Source organism: Beta vulgaris, chromosome 5 (assembly GCF_026745355.1).
Source record: "Beta vulgaris subsp. vulgaris cultivar EL10 chromosome 5, EL10.2, whole genome shotgun sequence".
In the NCBI taxonomy this organism is placed as follows: Eukaryota; Viridiplantae; Streptophyta; class Magnoliopsida; order Caryophyllales; family Amaranthaceae; genus Beta; species Beta vulgaris.
In genome coordinates, this window is record NC_079206.1 from 41,545,036 (window position 1) to 41,566,345 (window position 21,310).

General features: G+C 37.5%; 1 protein-coding gene across 1 annotated transcript in view; it reads right to left on the reverse strand.

Annotated features, from left to right (window-relative positions):
• The window catches only part of LOC104908261 (DExH-box ATP-dependent RNA helicase DExH3), a 39,236-nt gene extending 18,389 nt beyond the window's left edge, over positions 1-20,847 (reverse strand). The window contains exons 1-10 of the mRNA XM_010697353.4: positions 20,329-20,847; positions 14,844-14,998; positions 14,485-14,572; positions 14,124-14,363; positions 11,052-11,147; positions 9,220-9,408; positions 8,950-9,109; positions 8,746-8,876; positions 7,173-7,340; positions 6,814-7,086 (exon numbers count right to left, since the gene is read on the reverse strand). Of these exons, the coding sequence (XP_010695655.1) occupies positions 6,814-7,086; positions 7,173-7,340; positions 8,746-8,876; positions 8,950-9,109; positions 9,220-9,408; positions 11,052-11,147; positions 14,124-14,363; positions 14,485-14,572; positions 14,844-14,998; positions 20,329-20,706 (1,878 nt within the window). The 5' untranslated portion in view covers positions 20,707-20,847. The remainder of the gene's footprint in view (positions 1-6,813; positions 7,087-7,172; positions 7,341-8,745; positions 8,877-8,949; positions 9,110-9,219; positions 9,409-11,051; positions 11,148-14,123; positions 14,364-14,484; positions 14,573-14,843; positions 14,999-20,328) is intronic.
• Between the last annotated feature and the right edge of the window lie 463 nt (positions 20,848-21,310).

Below are 21,310 nucleotides of genomic sequence, written 5' to 3' on the forward strand. Positions count from 1 at the left end.
GAACGCCTCCCTAACAAAACCCTTCGGTAAAAATCCCCTGGTATGTTTTCAACACCCCTGTGTGCCCTCCCACAGGAGTGGAATCAGGGAACAAAAACTCGGTCGTTTCGTTTTGGAACGACCGCTTTGTAACAGATTCAGAGAGGCCATTCCGTTAAAAACCGTTCTAGAACGGTGATTTGGAATTCACACCAAACTTGGCGTGATGGTCGTTACGTAACGGTGTAACGGCGTTCCAGAAGCGTTACAATCATGTAACGTCCGTTATTTGAAGAAGACCAATTCTTTTGGTCGAGGAAAAAGAAAAGCCAACGCAAGATCTATAGATTTGAGTTAAAATTTGAATATATAGAACATGTTTTGTTTTTATATTAAAGCTTACCGAGGATGTAGAACTCAAATTCGAATAAAATCCCTCATTTAATTTCATTAGGTTACTGGAAATCGAACCCTAAACTACAAACCCTAATTTCAAAAAAACCCTAATATGTATTAGGATGCAATGCTGCTTCTCCGGTCATGGTAGAGAAGGTCGGCACTGTAGCTGGTCGGCTTGTTTTCAGGTTAGTGCTTGCTGGTTTTCTTTCTCTTATACCGATCGACTTCTTCTTTTCTCTCGCTCTTCTTTTTTTCTTATGTTTTTCTTTTTATTTCGTGACTGCCAATCACGTGATAATTGTAACTCATAAAGTTTCCCTTTCTCTCTCTCTTTTATTCCCTTTTTATTTTGTGACGGGATGTCCCTACTCCAGGAGGACAGCACCTAATCCGAACCCGAAGAACGGCCTCAATCACAAAGGAAGGCTGAAATCAGGCATGTGCAATACCGGAGTTGTGGTAAGCCAATGTGGCTGCACGAGACCACTTGAAAGCATCTTTCTTGAGTTGTTGAGTGAGAAGATGTGCTATGTCGGCATAGCCTCGAATAAATCTCCGGTAATACCCCGTCAACCCCAAGAATCCTCTCAAGCATGGCTTGAACTTTTGATTCATCCATTGCCACCCCTTTTTGGTGAAATAACGTGGCCTAAGTATGCCACTTCCGCGCTTGCCAAACTCGAAATTCTTTCTATTAGCAATTGGCATACAGTTGGTTGGTAGCCAGAACCCCAAAAACCAAATCCAAGTGTTGCACATGTTGATCCAAACTCCGGCTATGAACCAATATATCATCGAAAAATACCAAGACAAACTTCCTTAGGAAAGACTTAAATACCTCATTCATGAGGGCTTAGCACGTAGCCGAGGCGTTAGTGAACCCAAACGGGATTACGAGAAACTCGTCATGTCCCTCATGAGTGCGGAAGGCTGTTTTATGCACATCTTCCTCCTCCATTCGTATCTGATGGCTAGGTAGCACGGGAACGGATACGGGTACGGGTACGGGGACGGAAAACGGCAAAATCAAATTTTCAAAAAACGGGTACGGCATGGATTCGGCAAAAAAAAAAAATTAAATCTGGAAAAAAATAGTTCATTTTTAATGAGTCAAACTGTCAAAGTATATCTAGAAAAATATTACTCTACTTTTTTTTAACATTTATCTTTTTGTTGTAGTTTATAATAAAAGCTGGCATAAAGCCATAAACTAAAAAATTTGAAAAGAAGAACCGGTCAAAAAGAAAGGGGATTCACTATACCACGTGCCAAAGGAGACAAAAAGGGGCAATTCATTATTTATTCAAAGAGAAAAAAAGAACCGGTAAAAAAAATAAGAAAAGGTGAAATATAGTTCGCAGCCAAACAACTTTTCTTTATAATGATATCACGTGATATTTCCCCCTCTCCTCTGACCTCTCTCCTCACTCCTCTCTCTCCTCCCTTCTCCTTCAAACTCAACGCACGGCTACTGATTCGTGACAAACCACGACTTTCCGGCCAAAAGCTTCAACAAATCACGCCATGGCAGAATGGGTACGTCTTAAAGCTTCAAGATCCGTCTCCAAAACGTCCCCATCAACCACCCTAGCCGTCCCCTACTGAATCCGACGTCCCCACCAATCAAGAGTCGTCACGGGGACGTTTTTCCGGCGTATCCGTCCCGTACCCGTACCCGTCCCGTATCCGTCCCCGGTACGGGAAACGGCACTCCGGGGAAGTACATGTGCTTCATAGTCTGATGGTACCCTGATTTCAAGTCCAACTTGGAAAATACCGCGGACCCACGCAACTCGTCTAACAATTCATCAATGATAGGTATAGGGTAATTTATCCGATAGAGTAACGTTATCTAATGCCCTATAATCGACAGAGAATCTACAAGAGGCATCTTTCTCCATAACTAGCATAATTGAACTTGAAAAAGCGCTATGTGATGCTTGAATTATTCGTGCCTTATCATCTCATGTATCGGTTTCTCTTTCTCATCTTTCTGTGATCGTAGGTATGGCCTAACACTCATTGGGTTCGTTCCATGTTTCGGCACAATGGCATGTTCATGTCCTCTACTAAGGGGAAGGCCCTGAAGCAAGTGGAAAACCTGGTTATAGGCTGCCAAGATAGGCTGTAAACACAAAGGCACCAGTTCAGCATCCCGGTCCTCCTTAGTCATGCTCTCCAACTAACCTAGTTCCACTAAGTAGCCCCCACCTTCCTTTTTAAGTGTTCTCGTCATGGCCTTAAATGAAATTCCTGCTGTGTTCAAGGCCGGATCTCCCAATAACATTATTGTGGTTTCTCCCCGTCTGAATTGGAGAGTTTGAGTTTTCCAATTCGTTACCATAGTGCACAATTTTTCTAGCCATCGGATCCCCATGAATGACCTAAGGGCAAGGGTAAATAATCTTCAACAGCCTCCATTCCTTGAATCACCATCGGTACCTCCTTACACTCCCCCTTCCCATTAATCTTCTAGTGCCTAAGGAGAACCCAAAAAACTTGGAGTGAGACACCGGAAGTTGTAGCCGTTGCACCATGTCGGTGGATACAAAATTGTGAGTGGCTCCTAGGTCCACCATCACAATTTCCATGGATGGTGCCCGTTCATTTTTAACGTTTTTGGGATTGAAATTCCCATTACGGAATTCAGTTGGGCTTAGAAATTTGGCTACGGGGTGAATCTATCTAGGTAAGATCTTCAAAGGAGCCACAATCGACTTCTCCCTCCTCAATACCTAAGAGAATACTGAGTTCCTTCCTCTTACATCTATGGCCCACGGCCCATTTCTCATCACAACAAAAGCAGAGTCCGCGCTCCCTTTTATACTGCAGCTCTTTCTCACCGAGCCTCCTTACGTCTCCAAATGGTTTGGCTACTGGAATTGAGTTGGGATTTTTTGTGGCTAAGTATGTGGAGTTCTGGAATTTCGGGGAATAAACTAAAGAATTGGAGTAACTGGGTAGGTGTGTTTGGTAAGGATAAGTGTTTGTGGGATTTTTGTGAATAAACTGAGGGATTATAGGTTTGACTCGCCCAATGTGAGCTGCATAGCTACCCTTAGACTCCCACTTCTTTTTGGGCCCAAAGTTCAGCTTAGCTTCAATTTGAACACCTAATTCTATGGCATGATCTAACGATCTAGGCCCAATAAACGTCATCTCAGTTTTGATGTCTTCCTTCAGTCCGCTGAACCAACAATTTAATAAACCTCCTCCTATACTCAACCATACCCTCAGTTCGAGGGTGGTGGTGGCTGCTCGTGCAAAGTCCGCGGTGTCGCGAAATTGACGCAAGAGCATCGAACGCATAATAGGTCATAATAGGTCGACGACGGTTCTCCCACTAGAACCACAAGAGAGTGTCTCCATCCAAGGAAACCACCACCACCACCATCCTCGCTAAGGTGGTAGAAATTAAAAAATCTCTCGACCACGATTATGCACCCATCTTGGTTATTTCTCGAGATGGGTAGATACAACTTTTTGGGTCGCCAGTTACCACCACCTTGGAAACCACCACCAAAATTGATTTCATCCTCTTCCTCCGACGCCTCATCATAATTCAGGCCTCGATTTCCTCTCCTTATCACGTTTCCCCATCCCATCAAACCTCATGCCTCTTGTCCTTCTCTCCCTGCACCACCCTGACCTCCATCACCATCCTCCGACCTACGATTGCCCTTCATTGAGTTTCGCCATCTCCTTCCCAAAGTTGCTTGGTGGCTTTCTCAAAACTAGCAGCGATTTGCGTAGCCAGAGTTTGTTAGAAGGCCCCCACTGCAAAATCCACGGCCTTCGCCTCCACCTTAGTGAGAGATGTTCGCAAGTCCACGATACCTTGCTCCTTGATATGCTGAGTATTGGATGCCACTATACTTGACTAGCAGCTGCCGGAATCTTTCCGCTCCTATACCAATTGCTAGGTACTTGGTTCATGTTAGCACATAGCTAACAGATAACGAAGTAAACAAGAGAATTAGACACAACTGGTATGATAGTAATTGTATATATCAGAAACTTAGCAACCTCACAATACAATTCCTTACACTTCTAGAAGTAAAGGATATCCCAAGCCTAGCCTTTCTTTACTCAATTTTTGGCTTAGTTTTACAAGGCGCAAGGCGAGGGGAGGCGCAATGCGCAAGGCGAAGGCGCACGCATCTCGTAGGCGAGGCGTACCTTTAGTGCTAAAATCTTAATAATCAATTATAGAATATTTTATACTCAAAAGAACATAATTAAAAAGTTAAATTGTTGTAATTTTTATTTAAAAGTGCTATTGTCCATAATTACATTTGCTACAGTAAATTTTATGATTTCCTATTTACATTATATCAATGAAATTAAATTACTTGTTTTAAATGAAAAACAATCTTAAGAAGAACAAAAAAAGAAGAACAGAGAAGGAATGGAGAGGATAAGGAAAATAAAAATAAAAAGAAAAGGAAAAACTAAAAAGGTTAAATACAAAAGCGAAAAGTTAACGTTGAACAAAGAAAGAGAGGAGAAAAAGAAAAGGTTAACCTTGAAAAGGTTGAAGCCAGAAAACCTCGAAAGAAGAAAGAGAGAGATCGATGAACATGTTTTAAAAGAAAAACAATCTTAAGAAGAACAAAAAAAAAAAAAAACAAAATAGATAAGGAATGGAGAGGATAAGGATAATAAAAAGAAAAACTAAAAAGGTCAAATACAAAAGCGAAAAGTTAATGTGAAACAAAGAAAGATAGGAGAAAAAGAAAAAGTTAACCTGAAAAAGGTTAAGCCAGAAAACCTCGAAGGAAGAAAGAGAAAGATCGAACATCGAAGAACAGAAGAAAGAGGAGCTCGCCGGAAATAATCGAAGGAAAGAGTAATGGAAATTTCTACCCCAATATTTAAATTTAACGCAACCATTGAGTCAAGTGACTCAACTTATCAACCCCTAAACTTCTCATTTTATCCATCGCCGACCCAGACTCAAGCCAACTTGTCATTTTAACTAGAAATTTGAATTGCAAAAAGAAAGAAGAAAAAAATTCAATTAGTCCTTGAGAATGGACTGAGGAGGCGAGTCAACTCAAGCAAGAAAATGTTGTTGTCATCTTTTTTAAGGTTGTTCTCTTTGTAATTGTTGTCACCTCAATGGCTCACCCGCGAGTCAAGGGACGAGTGAGGTTCAAACGCGAATGAGTTGAAGAAATCGAAGTTGTTTGTTGCAAGACCGGTTATAAATCTCGTCGGCGAGGAAGTCGTCACTGGGAAGGGGATGCGCGAGAGGGAAGCACGTGTGTTTTGTTTTGTTGGAAGTCCAATGATGAATCTTGTCGACAAGGAAGTCATCATCGGTGAGGGAAAAGAGCGGAGAATCTATTCATCGATCTACGATTACACCTATATATCGGGTGTATACAAGGTTTTGTATAGCATATATGTGTGTCTAGGGGGAGATAATACTTAGATTCTTGTGCCACACCCTCTTTAGCAACCGCTTGGAAAAAAAATTCAATAATGACAAGGTTTTGTATAATATATGTATATATACACTTACAAAAGACACGAAAAACTTGAGTAATGACAATTATAAATACTAACATTGGTGTTTTAGTAATAACAACCCAAAAATGACGTCAACATTATAAGAATATAGATATGACATAAAACACAAAACAGTCCTAAAAATGACACTAGAATCTAGAAAAATGAAACACAAATCTCTAAAATAAAAATTGATATTATGCACAATGACATTTGAAAATATTAACACTAAAACCTGGAAACAACACTTATCAAATGATCTAGGACACTTAAAAAATGACACTTATCAAAAGTTGCTTGCATTATAGAAACACACATTATGGGTGCAATCTCTTCACCTTACAAAATAACATATAGGAGAAGTAAGTTCAAATAAGTTTAATCCAGACAAGTTAAGCGAAAATAATGTGAAGCGAATGCAACCTAAGGACGGCTATAATTCTAACCTAAGCAACTTTTGATCGCATCTAGTGATAGTCAGAGCCAACAATCCAACATGTTGTTTCGCGTAAATTCTAACATAGTCTGCTACTTCCCATACTGTCCAGCCTGATTATCATGGTCACAGTTATTATTGTTCTTTCCTTAAACGGACACCTTTTTCTGGTTGTGCTCCATTCCGGGTTTTCAAATAAATTTGTTTCTGATTAAAATTTATTAGACCATGGAAAGAATGCGTAAACCATTATGGGGAGTATTTAGCAGATTTGCTTACAGCCTCAAACTTTAGATAGGAACCCAAGGAAACTAAGAAATAGCTAAAATGTAGTGCTATGCCACATCATATATCTGTATCAAACTCATGCAATGAATATGCTCAGATAGGCATAATATATGATACGCAACTATACATGTTTCGACGAGTTTCTAGAGTACCTAAGAGGAGGTATAAAGAGAGGGAGCGAAAATCAAATAAATCACCTGTTCAGCGCTAGCCATGGAACCATGGCAAGCAAGCAGCAAAACTCTGCTCGGATCTCCAAGTAAAGGATGAGCTTGCAGCTGGTCCTTCAAAGTATTAATATCCTCCCAACCAGTCATAAAAACTAAAACCGCACCAGGTCTTTCATTCTTACATATATGGCTTAACACATGTTCAATGAGATTAAAACCAATTGAATCTGGGTTCCAGCACGACAATGAATCTCTAGTCCGATGACTAAACCCATTGAAATCAGAGTCTACTAGTGCCCCCTGCACCATATTCAGTATAGATTCAACTTCAGCAGACAGAAAATGGTAAAAGAGTATTGTGTAGACAAGGGCAGAACATTCCATACCTCTACTGACGAAGCAATTTGTGTCTTTCTCTTCCTAAGAGTTTGTTTCTGCATTTTCCATGTCTTTTCTTGACCATAATCATCAATCTGATTATAGGGGGTCAGCCTATACCCAGTTGTTTCCAAGATATTCTCCAGAAAGTGAGCCCGTACAGGATATGTGAAACCCTGAAAATCATCTATTCATTAGAGTTCATGTGCCTTATTCCTCCACTCTTTCATCTTTTCATTGGTTTTATTCTGCCAGAGGTTTAATACAGACCAAACATGCTTCCTTAGAAGATTTTCATATAACTTATATGGGTGTCCCAATAATTCTTCAGTCAGGAAGACTGGTATGCTGATTCAGACATTAAAATTTACCAGATTAAAACCTTTATAAGAGCGCTTAATTTTAATCCCTTCAAAATTTAAATCTCGTTTCTATGCTTTTATGCACATGATTTACTTCAGGCTACTCCTTCAACGACTACCAAAAAAGAAATGCAATGTTACTTTATTTTTTCTAATTACCTTACCTTGATGCTGATTACTGTATTTGACTTTCTATTATCTTATGCATATGAATTTGTACTTTGTCGTGGAGCCTTAGTGTAGTATGTTTTCTATACATCACCTCTTCATTGGCTGTATGATTACTGGGTAGCTTAGTGCAGTCAACAAAAAAAATTTGAAGAATTCGATAGGAAGGTGCAGACCAGTACTTGCAGTAGAACGTGAAACACTTCTTGCAGATAACAGTTCCCCTCCTTCCTCACCAATCTTGAACAAAAGTTGACTCAACACAGAAAATAATTCATTTCCGGTAATCTTCTAATTTTTGGGGAGGAAAAACGAAGGTACAGTAATTTGTCTGTCTTAACTCGGTATTTGATGTGATCTATTATGAAGTTCATAATCTAATCCAAATACGTAAAACAAGTGTTAATTCCCAAAAAGATGAGGAAAAAGATATAAATGGTCTTCGAACAAATAGAACCTTAATAAAGGATTATGGCGGGGAGGAAATATATGACAGGATTGATAACTGACTCATATCACTGGAATATACATCAAGGTGCGCAACAGGCAACTGAAGAAACAAATTCAAAAAAAAAAAATATGTATGGTGAAGGCTTCTTGTGGATGAAAAGGGAGAACTCAACCTATAGTAGTAGACTGAGGTCAGCTGCATTATTCAATATTTTATTTCCATTGGTGGTTTACATGAATTCCCTGCCTCCGTTATTCTCTATCCAATATTCAGTACTAAAGTTCCAGCAATTTTTCAAACCGTCCACTCTCCATTAAAGACTTAAAGTCATCTTCCGCCTCCCTCGACTTTTTCTAAAATCTCCTGTATACCATCCTTCCACTACCCCAACCAGTCCATCCTCTAGACAACACCTCATATTCCCAAACCACTATAACTGATCTCTTATCTTATCTTATCTTATAAGCAATATCTGCAAGACTGCAACTCCAACCCTGATTCGAGTTAAATATCAAAAATATATGTCATATTCAAAGACTCCCAAGCAAAAGAGGTCACATATTACTATGAATATAACTTCTTAAAATGCCATAAACTTACAGGAATATGTAGCATAGGAGCTCCACCAAAGAAAGAGGAAAAGAGCTCAGCATTCAGGGTTGCACTCATCAATATCAACCTCAAATCTGGACGACGGCGCAGGAGATCTTTCAAGACAATCAGGAGAAAATCTGGCATATATTCAACATCCAGTAAACCCCTGTCCAACAACAGACAAATTAAAAGTAAAAGCGCTAATATTACCTTCGTTCATGCCACGCTCATGAATTTCATCAACAACAACATGACTCACACCCCTCAAATCTCTGTCAACAAGCAGCCTCCTCAACAGTACACCAGTTGTGCAGAAAAGGAGGCGTGTATCCCTCCCTTTCATCCCCTCCAATCTTATTTTGTACCCAACCTGTCAGCAAAATGAAAATATAATAACCTGCCAAAACTTTTAGCTATATTCCCATTAATATCTTAAGGAATCAAGGTCAGAGCACCAAGTGGATAATAGTAAAAACTCACTGATTCTCCAAGTTGCTCCCCTCGTTCTGCAGCAACTCGCTCTGAAACAGACATAGCTGATATTCTTCTTGGCTGTGTGCAGATAATGCTGCAACTAGCTCCACGGGCAGCTTCAATTTCAGACTCTAAAATGTATTGAGGAAGTTGAGTTGTCTTACCACACCCAGTTTCACCAGATACAACTACTACCTGCAGATTTAATGCAAAGACGGATTCACTATCAAAGATAAATCCAGATCAAATTAGGAGCATGGAATTATGGGAGCAGAACAGAAATGGAAACCCATATGCAATTCTGCATCAGCAATAGGAGGTGTGAGCAATATACTACCTCCGTTTTTTAATAGTTGTACCATTTTCCATTTTGGGATATTTTGAATTAATTGTAACATATCCTTTTTGGGAAATATTTTTCTCCTCACATGTGCTTTGTTTAATATTTTCAACATACATTTACACAAATACTCTAAATATGTGTCCAATTTCCTTTCGGTACAGCTAAAAGAAAACAGAGGAAATATTAACTAAGAATTGATGGAGCCACTGGTTTCACATTGACTTCTTTCTGTTTAGAAGTATTAATTTTCTTCCTTTACCAAACTCCCCCACCTCTAACAAAAGGGAGGACAGTGATTTTGGAACAAATTAATGCTTGCTGATCCAGAAACTAACATACAAGTTAGAATAGACTTGTGAGATCGAGAGTTTCTTTTCTGTAAAGAACAAAACTGAGATGAACAGCCCTAGAAAATAAAAAGGTGCAAGTGATAAAACATGCACAACTACTTTGACAGAAGAATATGTGAATTGTGAAGTACATTCCTCCAGTTTTAGATTCAGAAGGCCATATCCCTGCTAAGCCTGAACTCTAATTCAATTTTCATGATTTTGTAAGCATGAACTGAAGTGCCATACCTGTTAAAAATGCTGATAGCACAAGTGGCAAAAACAAAACATGTGCTTTACGCAAGAGTTTTAAGAACCTTGTCCATTTGAAAAGCACAATTTATAACATTGGATTATGATGGTCTTCTATTTATTTAGAAATACAAAAGGGGGTCAATAGTTTCCTCTTTAATGTAAGGTATTATGTCAATCAGTCACCTTTTGGATCAAGCATCCTACACAAACACCCTCTTTACAACCACAAATTTATGGGTGGAAGTACTTCCTAGCAATTATCCAGGTAAGCTTGCATATATGTAGCTCCCCCATACAACACCCAACTCATGACCCTCATTAAGGGCATTTAGGTAAATATGTGTTGGGACGAAGTTTTGAAGCATGTAATTCATATAAATAAAAATGCACAGATGAAATTAATCACTTGTCACTATCTTGAAGTTTAGATGCAGGAACCAAAAGAGCAACACCTATTGAAGCTTGTCAACAAAAGATGATTTTAAACCAGACTTCAGTTGTTTTTGACAAAGCAATTACAAGATTGGATAATGCGGAATCCTATTAATTTAGAAACAAAAAGAAGGCGTCATTTGCTTCTTCTTTAGCATGAGCTAGTAGGTCAATTTATCGCCTTTTGAATCAAGCGCCCTACACAAGCATCCCCTTTTGCAATCATAAAAGTATGGCTGTAAAAGCCTGCTTGCAAGTTGCAACTGTACAGGTATATTTGCAAATATGTAGCTCCTTTACAGCACCCCATTTATGAGCCTTATGGATAGATATATTTGGTACAAAGATTTGAAGCATGTATTTCAAATGATAATGATGCACAATGCCATTAATCCCTTGTCACTATCTTGAAGTTTAGATCAAGGAACCAAAATGAGCAACACCTATTGAAGCTTATCAGCAAAAAGATGATTTAAAACCTGATTTTCTGAGACGGCCTTCAATAAAGCGTCTCTTTCTTTGTATGCTGGTAGACTTCTTCGAAATTTCAACATCTTCTGACCCTCCGGTGAATCCTGAACAAAAAATGTCATCATTAATCCTTAATCAAAACCGTTGGATAAATAGCATAATTCAAATCTCAAATACACAAGACCTCAATGCTTAGGTCTTTTCAAAGAGGCGGGAAGAATATCAAAGAGATGATTTGAGGCTTATCTTCTTCCTATTTCAAAGGTGGTTCAGATGATACTCGTGAGTGGTGAGTTGTGACCATCAAAGTAAGCCTTATATACAAGGTAGGTATTCCAACTTCCAACACAAGTGAGAAATTCACAACACAATAAATTAGAACATGGCAAAACTTAAAAACCAATCAAAAGACACTTGGAAGCTAGAAGCCTATACCACCAACTTCTTCAATTGACTTCCAGCAGCGCGATTTTTTCCCTTAGCTACAATTCTCCTCCATACATCTTTACACCATGTAACACTAGAATAAAGCGTGATTGATAGCTCCTCGTAAAAGAATCCATACATTGTACAAGATTACACACGGTCTGTCGTGCAACTTAAAAAGTGAAGGTTCACTGAGTGAGCTATTTGAGCTCCTCTAGGCTAAAACTGAAGAAATAATCCATCCCGTGACCGTCATATTTTCAAACGATATTTAGAATTCTCTTCAATTTAACTTCAAAAAGAAACAAAGAAAAATAAGGCTATCATAAATGATTGACGTAAACTAGTAATATACAAGTCAAACGGATGATTATAAACGATGAGCAAACTACTATTAGGTGCACTTGAGGAGAGCTCCTGATGTATACATTAGACTTTGGCTCTATTGCTTCTTAAGACATCAATTATAGAATAAATACTCAGTCGTTCAGCTATATAACGCCCACTATGTAACCTATTTTGAACTTGCAACTCCTCAAAAATGTTGTTACGTAACAACACGATGAAAAACAAAGCCTTCTCACAGCCATATTTGTTACTTTACGCTAACTCGCCGCACTATTCCCCGTTACTTCTCTTACTTGATAGAATTGGCCAAAAAGAGAAAGGGAAAACATATATTGCAACTCGAAAAAAAACAATGTGCGACATGGGCTTTCAAGTTAGATAATGTATATGAGTTAGCTTTACACACCAAAGTAGGGTGAAGAACGTGTCATCGCTTTTAAGTTGGGTAGCGTATATGAGTTGGCTTTATTTATATGAATAATAATATAAAGCATTCATGTTTTAAGTAACTATTTATCTACCGTATATATAACCTAGGCATATAATAGGTTTGGTCATATCACGTTTAAAGAATACTCGTTAAACTTTAAATGCAAAGTTAAGGAAAACAATTTGTGTGATTTGAAAAAAAAAAAATCACGCCGTGTTAACTACATTTCGTTCCATAAATATGTTGCAAGCCACTTCTACGTCACCGCAAACCCAACCACGTTCAAAATTTTCTTGACCTCATCATTACTCCAGTGCCTCTATATAGACTCTCACTAAGAACAATTTAAGAAAGGGGTTGGACATATGGGACAACACCCATGTGGCCAATTCTTAAGGTCTTCAATTGATTGTATAAATGATTTCTAGATAAGAGTGAAAATTGGACATTTTTTACACCTTGGCTCCTGCGAAGGAAAGTTATGACCTAGCATGCCATACTAGTGAGTAGTGACACCATGTTTTGAATAATGCCTGAATCAATAAGATTCTCCCCCGTATAAGAAGGGTTTTCATCATTGGTGATCAGAATTTGCCTAGTTCAACACCGTGGACTTTGATAAGCCGTAATTTCGACGACCGTGACAGAGCAATTTCACCTGTTTTCCTTGATTTCGCGTATCAAGACTCTACTTTTTAGATTTTCCTCAATAATTCCCACTACTGTTGCACCCTACTATGAAACTAACTGTATTATAAACTACATAATATACATATTATATTGATTATTACAAATTTAAAACAGGATTTTTTGATGGGAATAATCCCACCTTTGAGTGATCCTCCTAAAAAAGTCCCACCTTTTCATAAATTTGGGAATGGTCCACCTTTAAAAAAAAATTTACTATGAGTGGGGGTGGGAGAGGGGTGGTGGGAGGTTTTTTTTTTCTAAAAAAAAAACATGAAGTGTAGGTCATCACCTTTTGAACCGCTGACCAGTAAAAAGGCCCGTTTTTGACAAATGTCCCACGAAGGAGGGATTATTCCCAAATTTATGAAAGGTGAGACTGTTTTGGGAGGATCGCTCAAAGTTGGGATTATTCCCATCAGAAAATCCTTTAAAATATACTATTATACTATCATAATAATGAGGTATACTCAAAAAACTAAAAAAAAAAAAGAAACATAAGGACTCAATAACATATTTGTGGGCAAAACAGCAACGCAAATCCTCTGTTCCCGGGAAATCACAATGGATTTCGTCACCGGAACCATAACCATATTTTCCAACTATGAAAGACGCTCACACTTAGTTCCTTTAACATTGAACATTCATGCGAATCACAATTCCAAGGACAGAATCGCCATTAATAGTCTCATCACTAAACATTCATCATTGGTCACAAAAGAAAAGGATAAAGCGTCTTGAAAATGGTTTGAGTTTAGTGCTATATCCTTCTAAGAATTGCAATATTAATGTGTCAAATGCCATTCACGACCACATTCTTCATTTTATGAAGTCAGGCACCAACCTTCCCATCTAAACTTTGATTGCCACAATTAATGCTCCTAGAATTTTGCAAAGTGAGAAATGAAAAGGGATTTCAGCAATTGGATCAAATTTAATATAATAATAATATTAATGGCTACGGAAACTGATGCTGCAATTGCCAACACTCAATCCAACTTCTTTTTCCTTTTGGCTCTCCTCTCCACCCCACTGTTTTCCATGTCCCCAACCCCATAATTTCCAATTTTGCCACACCAACAGAACAGGTTGTCTAAATGAATCTTCCCCGAATTGACAGCTAATCAAGTTCCAGGTCTTACAACAAGCAAAGTTACTACCAAAAGTTTGTCAAAGACTGAAATAAAACCTGCCACTCTTGCTGCTGATCCCGGATTTGCAAACTTTTCCGCCGAAGGGATCTCTCCCTGGCGGCATTGATCTCTGCCGTGGGCTCAGGCTGATGGTATGATACTTCCTGCTTATTTAAATAGGAATTGTTCCCCGAAATAGTGTAATTTGGAATAACCCCTTCATTCATGGATTTTTTAGAAAGGTGCCTCTTGAGAAGAATATCTATATCCTGTTGCAGAGCAAATCCAAGTACAACCTGAAGTGGCAACAAGATTTATCAAATGATGCCCTTTTTGTAATCATACAGAACACAAAGCTATACAAGTACCACTACCTAGTAAAAAACAAGAATAGAGAATACAAGATTGCTGCATTACCTCCCGTTGTGGCCGCTTATCATCTAGATCATGGCGATAATTTGGTAATGGAACTTTACTAAAGACAACCACTTTGGAAAATTGACGGCTGCAAGATCAAGATTTTGTGATTAGAAATCAAAAGCAATAAAAGCTACTGAGGAATTGAGGATACTAAATCTCGAATGCGGTCTGTGTAGCCATAAGCCCATAACGATTCCAGGCTCATTTTACAAGCAAAACAGATGGTTCATGGCTGTTGCAGCCTAAAATTGTGGCCACAGTAATCTCATAAATCTTTACTATGTGGTTGAGATACAGCCGAGATTCAGTACACTTGTGAGTATACAGTAAAGCATGAATATAACAAATCATGATACCTATGCAAACCCATTCTCGTTGCCAAAGCAGTAAGTTGATCAAAGTCGCGCCTGTCCTTTCTCTCCCTTGACACCACTTCTTGTTCATCTTTGTTTCGACAAAGCATTGTGAATTTCCATCTCCATTCCTCAATATTGTCAAGTGTTGAAGAATTCTGAGAAGTAATCCATGTGTTACATCAAAGATTCTTGAGTTTACCAAAATCAACATAAACGTTAAGTATTTATGTAATGCGTGCATTGTGCTCCCGGGAGCACAATGAGAACTGTGCTCCCACAATACAAAACAGAACATTTACGAATACGAAAACGAACATTTACGAATACGAAAACAAACATTTTACTCTTGAAGTGGACCATTACAAAATTCATTTACGAAAACGTACATTTTATTGTTGAAATAGAACATTACAAAAATTCATTTATGAAAAAGAACATTTTACTATTGAAGTGGAACATTACCATAATCCAAAAACGAAAGTGAACATTTTTTTTAAAAGTGGAACATTACTAGAGTTCAATTACTTAAATAGAACATATGCTTATCAAATATAGAACATATTCTCAGTGAAAATAGAACATATTTTTTGGTGGAAAATAAGTTTTAAAAAATATTTTTTAAAATTGAACATTTGCTTATCGAAAATAAAACGGATTCACAAAATATAGAACATAAATTTTTGCTAAAAAATAAGCTTAAAACGAACATTTGTTGAAATAGAACATTTGTTTATTGAAAATAGAACAATTTTTACGGAAACTATAATATATTTTTTTTTTGCTGAAAAATATGCTTAAAATGAATATTTGTTAAAATAGAACATTTACTTATAGGAAATGGAACAAATTTACTGGGTGCATGGTGTGCACCGTGCTCCCGGGAGCACAATAGAATTTTCAGTATTTATGAAGATGAAAATCCTAAGACCCTAAGAAGGATCTTTTAGAAAAACATCAATTACACGGTTACACCAGTTTATCATTTTCTATCCCTCTTCAAATATATCTAACAAGAGGTATTCCTCAGAGACTAGTAAAAAAAACAAGAAGATGAAGAAAAATTACACAAAGCTCGTTTGTTGCATTTATAAAAGAATAGTGCCATTACTGCAATCCTCAATCCTCTTTTGGAATATCAATTCAAACACCTCTACAGTCATCTTCTAGAATAAAAGAAGGTATCATATGGTTTCTACCTATTTTGCATGGAAACACAAACTATGAAAATAGAAAAACAGAGAAATTCTCAAGTGATTGGGAGATATGGAAATATTTGATAAGCTTAAGATGGAATTTTTGAATAAACAAAACATTTCTTCAGTATTTGTTTCAAAATAATTCCTTCCACTTTTTCCACCGGCTACTACTCTGTGTCCCGAACATTGAATTAACTCTTCTTTAGTATGCTCCCCCCACCCCAAAATATTCTCTAAAATAGGCCCTAGACTCGTCCTTCCACTTTTCAAACTCTACTTTTTCACCTCCCTTATATCTTCGTCCCAATAGTAGATGTTAGCTTGATTATGAAACAGAGTCCGGCAAAGGAATCATATTTACAATAAAAGAAAGTAGAGATAGATCATTGCAAAATTGCTCAAATTATTGGAATAATGATGGCAAATTTAGTCTGTCACTAAATCTTATCCCTTTTTCATTGGTAATAATAAGTGACATGTGTACCTTCAGTCTTCACCATACCAAAAAAAAACTCATAGTTTGATGAGATACGATCCTTCTTAAGGTGCTGTATTATTTACGCTGCTTCTTTTTCTTGTCCTTGTAGCTTCGTATATATGTATATTGAGAAACCTAAAACTTCTCCATTATTGTCTAATAGCATGGATGCTTCCATACTCGAAAGTGATACGAAAATCAACCCCAAAATCAGGTTTTGAGCACAAGATTTTGACCCAAACCCCCAAATAATCCACAAAGAAAACGGGTCAGATGCAATCTGACCAAAAATCAAGCAGATCAATCGTTTTTTATGGGTTAACAATAGCACTTCGAAGCATTTTGATAATTATTTGAGAATACAAAAAGTTCTATTGTGCTTTTGTACCTTAACATTTGACTTTCACATATTTGACATATAATGTCTAAGTAAAACGAATTATTATCTTGGTCTTTAAATTGCTTGACACATTAAAATCCAATTCAGCCAATCAGTCATTTCATAATTACATGTTGCTTTAGTTAATTTCACTTATGCATGTGAACTGTGACATACTAAACTCTTTATTTTTATATAAAATTTAAAGAATGGATATTATACACTCATCCCCAAATGGAAGTGAAAAGACACCTTGATGCGTTGGGTCGACCTGAAATTACACAATTCGAGTCATAATCAAGGCACTGCCAACTCCATATCAAAATTTACTCGACTATATTTACTCACAGCGGAAACTTCCCCAACCCAAAACCAATCTTATTGACCATTTGCCAAGCCTAATGGCTTTTGTGGAAAAGCATCCCATCATAAACCCAAATTGGCTCTCTCAAATTTTGGTACATTTTCTTGATCTATGTTCTACCACTCTCCCAATATGTCATGGTATGATCGTCGAGACAAATTGTTAGACTTCTTGATTGCACTGTGCAAAAAAGGGGCTAACAGCTCCATCACAGTATTTTATTCCCTGATAATTTTATGAGGCTTATGCATATCCTTATTTCTATAGATAGTAACCATAGTGATTTTCCTTCCATCTTGCGGTTTGTTGTTTGTCCGACATATATTGTTGAATAAGTCTTTTAGTAATCAAATAACACCTTCGCAGCCATCACCAAAAGTCCAAAACCCAATAGGTGTATCGAGCATCATCCCAACCAGCTGCTTTCCTAGTTTCATTCTATTTAATGCCTTCTCGACCTCAACTTTCTTATTTCTTCACATGTAATCTGGGTTGACTTCAAAAAAAAAAAGTATTTAGTTACCACTTCCTGATTTTTTTGTTATCTAAAAAGTTAAGCTACCACTGCCACTTGATAGTTAATAGCTTTTGTTTAGAGTAGCGTTAAAATTGGCACACAAGTAGATCCTTTAGGTTTTTCCTCAAATTACTTTGTTTTTCATTTCTTGTCTATTATAAATCGGTTAGTAACCTCCTTCAGTCATTAAGAGAATTATATGAATCTCACCAAATTCAAGCAAAGGATCGCATCAAACGAAATCAAAAGAAGAATTCTTGCTCTCCTAAATTCAAAATTTCCCTTCTAAAGGGTCTTGAAGGCTTTAGAAGAAAGATTGCGAAAAGGATCGAATTAGGGGCTTACTATTTTTGGGGTAACTTGAATACGTACCATTAAAGGTATATCATTTTTTTTGCTAATTGTTGTCCGTAACTACATGAATTGTAAGGTTAAGTCATTGAGATGACTATACATATTCCCCAAAATCTTTTGTTTTTCCTTTCTTGTCTATGAAATCAATAAGTTTTCTCTTTCACTCATTGAAAATATAGAACACAACTCTCTTCAAGTATAAGGGATGTTATCCAACGAAATCTAATAAAGAATTCTTGGTCTCGTACCTTAAGTTTCCCTTTAAAGGGTTTCCAGGGCTTTAGAAAACAAGATTGCAGAAAGAATAGAATTAGGGATTTACTAATTTGGGGGTAGCTTGTATGTGTGGGTTAGAGAAAAATAGGATCTTTATTTGGTGATTATTATGCCTAAGTACACATATTTTTAGGTTGAGTAATTGAGATGACTCCACGAAATTTAAGCCATTTCTCACCACATTTTGATGCAAATTATGGATTGAGCAGGAGATTCAAAGAGAGGTAAAAGGAGGCAAGAGTACAATTGGGCTATGCGAGAATTGCTGTAAGGAATACAAAGGAAATGGGAGGAAATTGGCTAGATGGCATAAGAGGCATTTGCTTTTCATGTCTAAACCCTATGATGAAACAAATGCCTACATTTTAGCTCTTCTCATATATGTTTAAAACTTCTAGTCTCCAATTTTTTTCTTTTCAGCAGAACTATAATAGAGTATTTTCCTTGCCTAAAAACCATGAAGATAAAATAGCCTACTTCCTTCCCTTTGCCCATATAAGCTTAGAGCAACTCTTAGAAGAAACACCATTTAACAACTATATCATTACAATTGCATCAAAATATGAATAACTCAAAGAACTAATTAATTACCCTAACATAATTATTACAATATGGAAAGTCAACTTAACGTCACAACAAGGCGTATTCTTTTCAACTTAAAATAAAATTAAGTTCCTGAAAAACTAAGTTTACATTCGTTTCATTAAGTCTATATAAATTCAAATGTTCCAATAAGGTTATATTTAGTTCCAACAATTTCAAATAGTTAAATTCCAATGAGTTACAATAAGGTTGCCCAAGTTCAATTCATAATTTTGAAACAAAAAAATCTGATAATAGTTTAGTTAAATTTCAAAATAGTTTAGAAAATTTATAATAACTCCATATACGTAAGTTAACGATGGAGCCTGCCATGTTGTAAGATCATCTTATAGCTATAATGAACACACCTTGCATAGTCACCGTATGTAGCAACAAGGTTTTGGGGGCATATAAGGAGTAGTTAACCCTTGCATCAAGTAGGTTTCTTTTCTCATAATGAAGAAGATTGTTTGCAAATCTTACGAAATGGAGGTTGTTAGCGATGAAACTCTACGGGAAATCGACAATTGGTAGAGGAGGAAAATCAGGAACGAGAAGTCGGTTGGGAGGATAGCGAGTGTACCAACCTCTTCAGCTAGAGGATTAGAGCAAAGGGAAGAAGGTGTTCAACAATCCCTCTTGTATCAAATATTGAAATCTCAGTGGAGACAGACATTGTTAGAATTTGAGAAGAGCTTGAAGTTCTGAAGGAAAGTGAAAAGAGAAGGACCATTTTGGCATTATAAAACAATATGTGGAAGAACAAGGTGAAATGGCTTACAGGCTTCTTCCCCTACTAACTATCAAAATAGTGCTAATTAAAATAATACGATAACGCAATAAACTTTCTCATCAATTTCAACCGCTCCAAATAAACAACCCTACCATCATCGTATTTGTTTGTTTGTTTGTAGAGAAGCGGAGCATCCTATGAAATGCAAGATAGTTCAGTTGTTTGCTCGACAAAAGATTGCGGAAAGGGGAAGTGAAATATCCTGGGAGTTTCCACATCCCACAAAATGTAAGCAGTTGCTTACCTATTCCCCTGGAAAAGTTGAAATTTCTGTAGGAAGTTCTTCCTCCGCCGCTAACCAAACAACTTGATTTTGGAATTTAATTGCAATAAACTTCATGCGAAATTCTACTTCCTATGTAAACCAAACAACCACCTATACTTATAATCAAAACACTACACAACCTATCCAAAACAAAACGAATTGATGAGCAAGAAACTAGTTATGAAGGAAACAAATGCTACATAAATACCATTTCTAATTATATACTTCTAATATGATAGTGGCTAATGAAAAACACAAAAGTAAAAGAAAAAAAAACTTACTATTTGGTGTGCAGAATCAACTTCTCGATCAGACTCATCCTCTGAATAATCTTCACAAGCAAACCTTCCAAACTCCTTATTCTGCTGAAACAAGTATGGCAATTCCCCATTGCTCCGGCGCAACAGTTCAAAGGATCCTTTAGACGCGCCGACAGCCGCTACTCGGCAAGTTATCGGCCGCCATAGAAGGGGCCCAAACACTAGGGTTTTAAAGGACTTTTGTTGCCCAAATTCGTGGAGAGAGAAAGGTGTTCGAGGACAAGAACAAGAAGAAATGTTGTGGAAGTGGAAGCGGAAATTGCGTGTAGGTTTAAGGGACATGGCGAGGTGTGAAGTTGTGCGGAGATAGCCATGGAAGAAGGGGGAAGAGCAGGGCATGGCAGTAACGGAAGAGAGTCAGAGTAATGACTAATGAGTGGTGCTTAGCCTTATTTTTGGATGATTCGCATTTGGTTTAGCGTGGTCGGCTTCGTGTTCGTGTTTGTATTGGTGTTTGTGTGTGCCCTCTGGGGGAAATGAATGGAATGGAACACAGGAGAGTTTTGTGCTTTATTTTATTTTTTTTTTACGACAAGTACAAACACACAACAAACATTAAATAATTATGTTACCAAGTCTCGCTGCTACAGCCAGATCGTGAGCTGGAGCTATTTCTACCCGACTCACCTGGCTAATAAGACAATGGTCAAACTTACTACAAAGCGCTTTGATGTCATGAACCAGGGAAGAGATTTCAAAAGGTTATTGATGACTCTCAATTGCTCGTACAAGCTCTGCACAATCTAATTGAATTTGAATATATCTGATGCCTCTGTTAAAAGCCTCCCGTAGCCCTTGGTACATTGCGTATGCTTCTGTTTGAATGGACGAGAGAGTCATAATCTTTGCGTTGCCTGCAAAAACGTGATTACTTGCTATCGAAGCTGTCCATACAATGCCAGCTCGTGGCAGCTGTTGACGATACCTTTTCCACGCTCCGTCC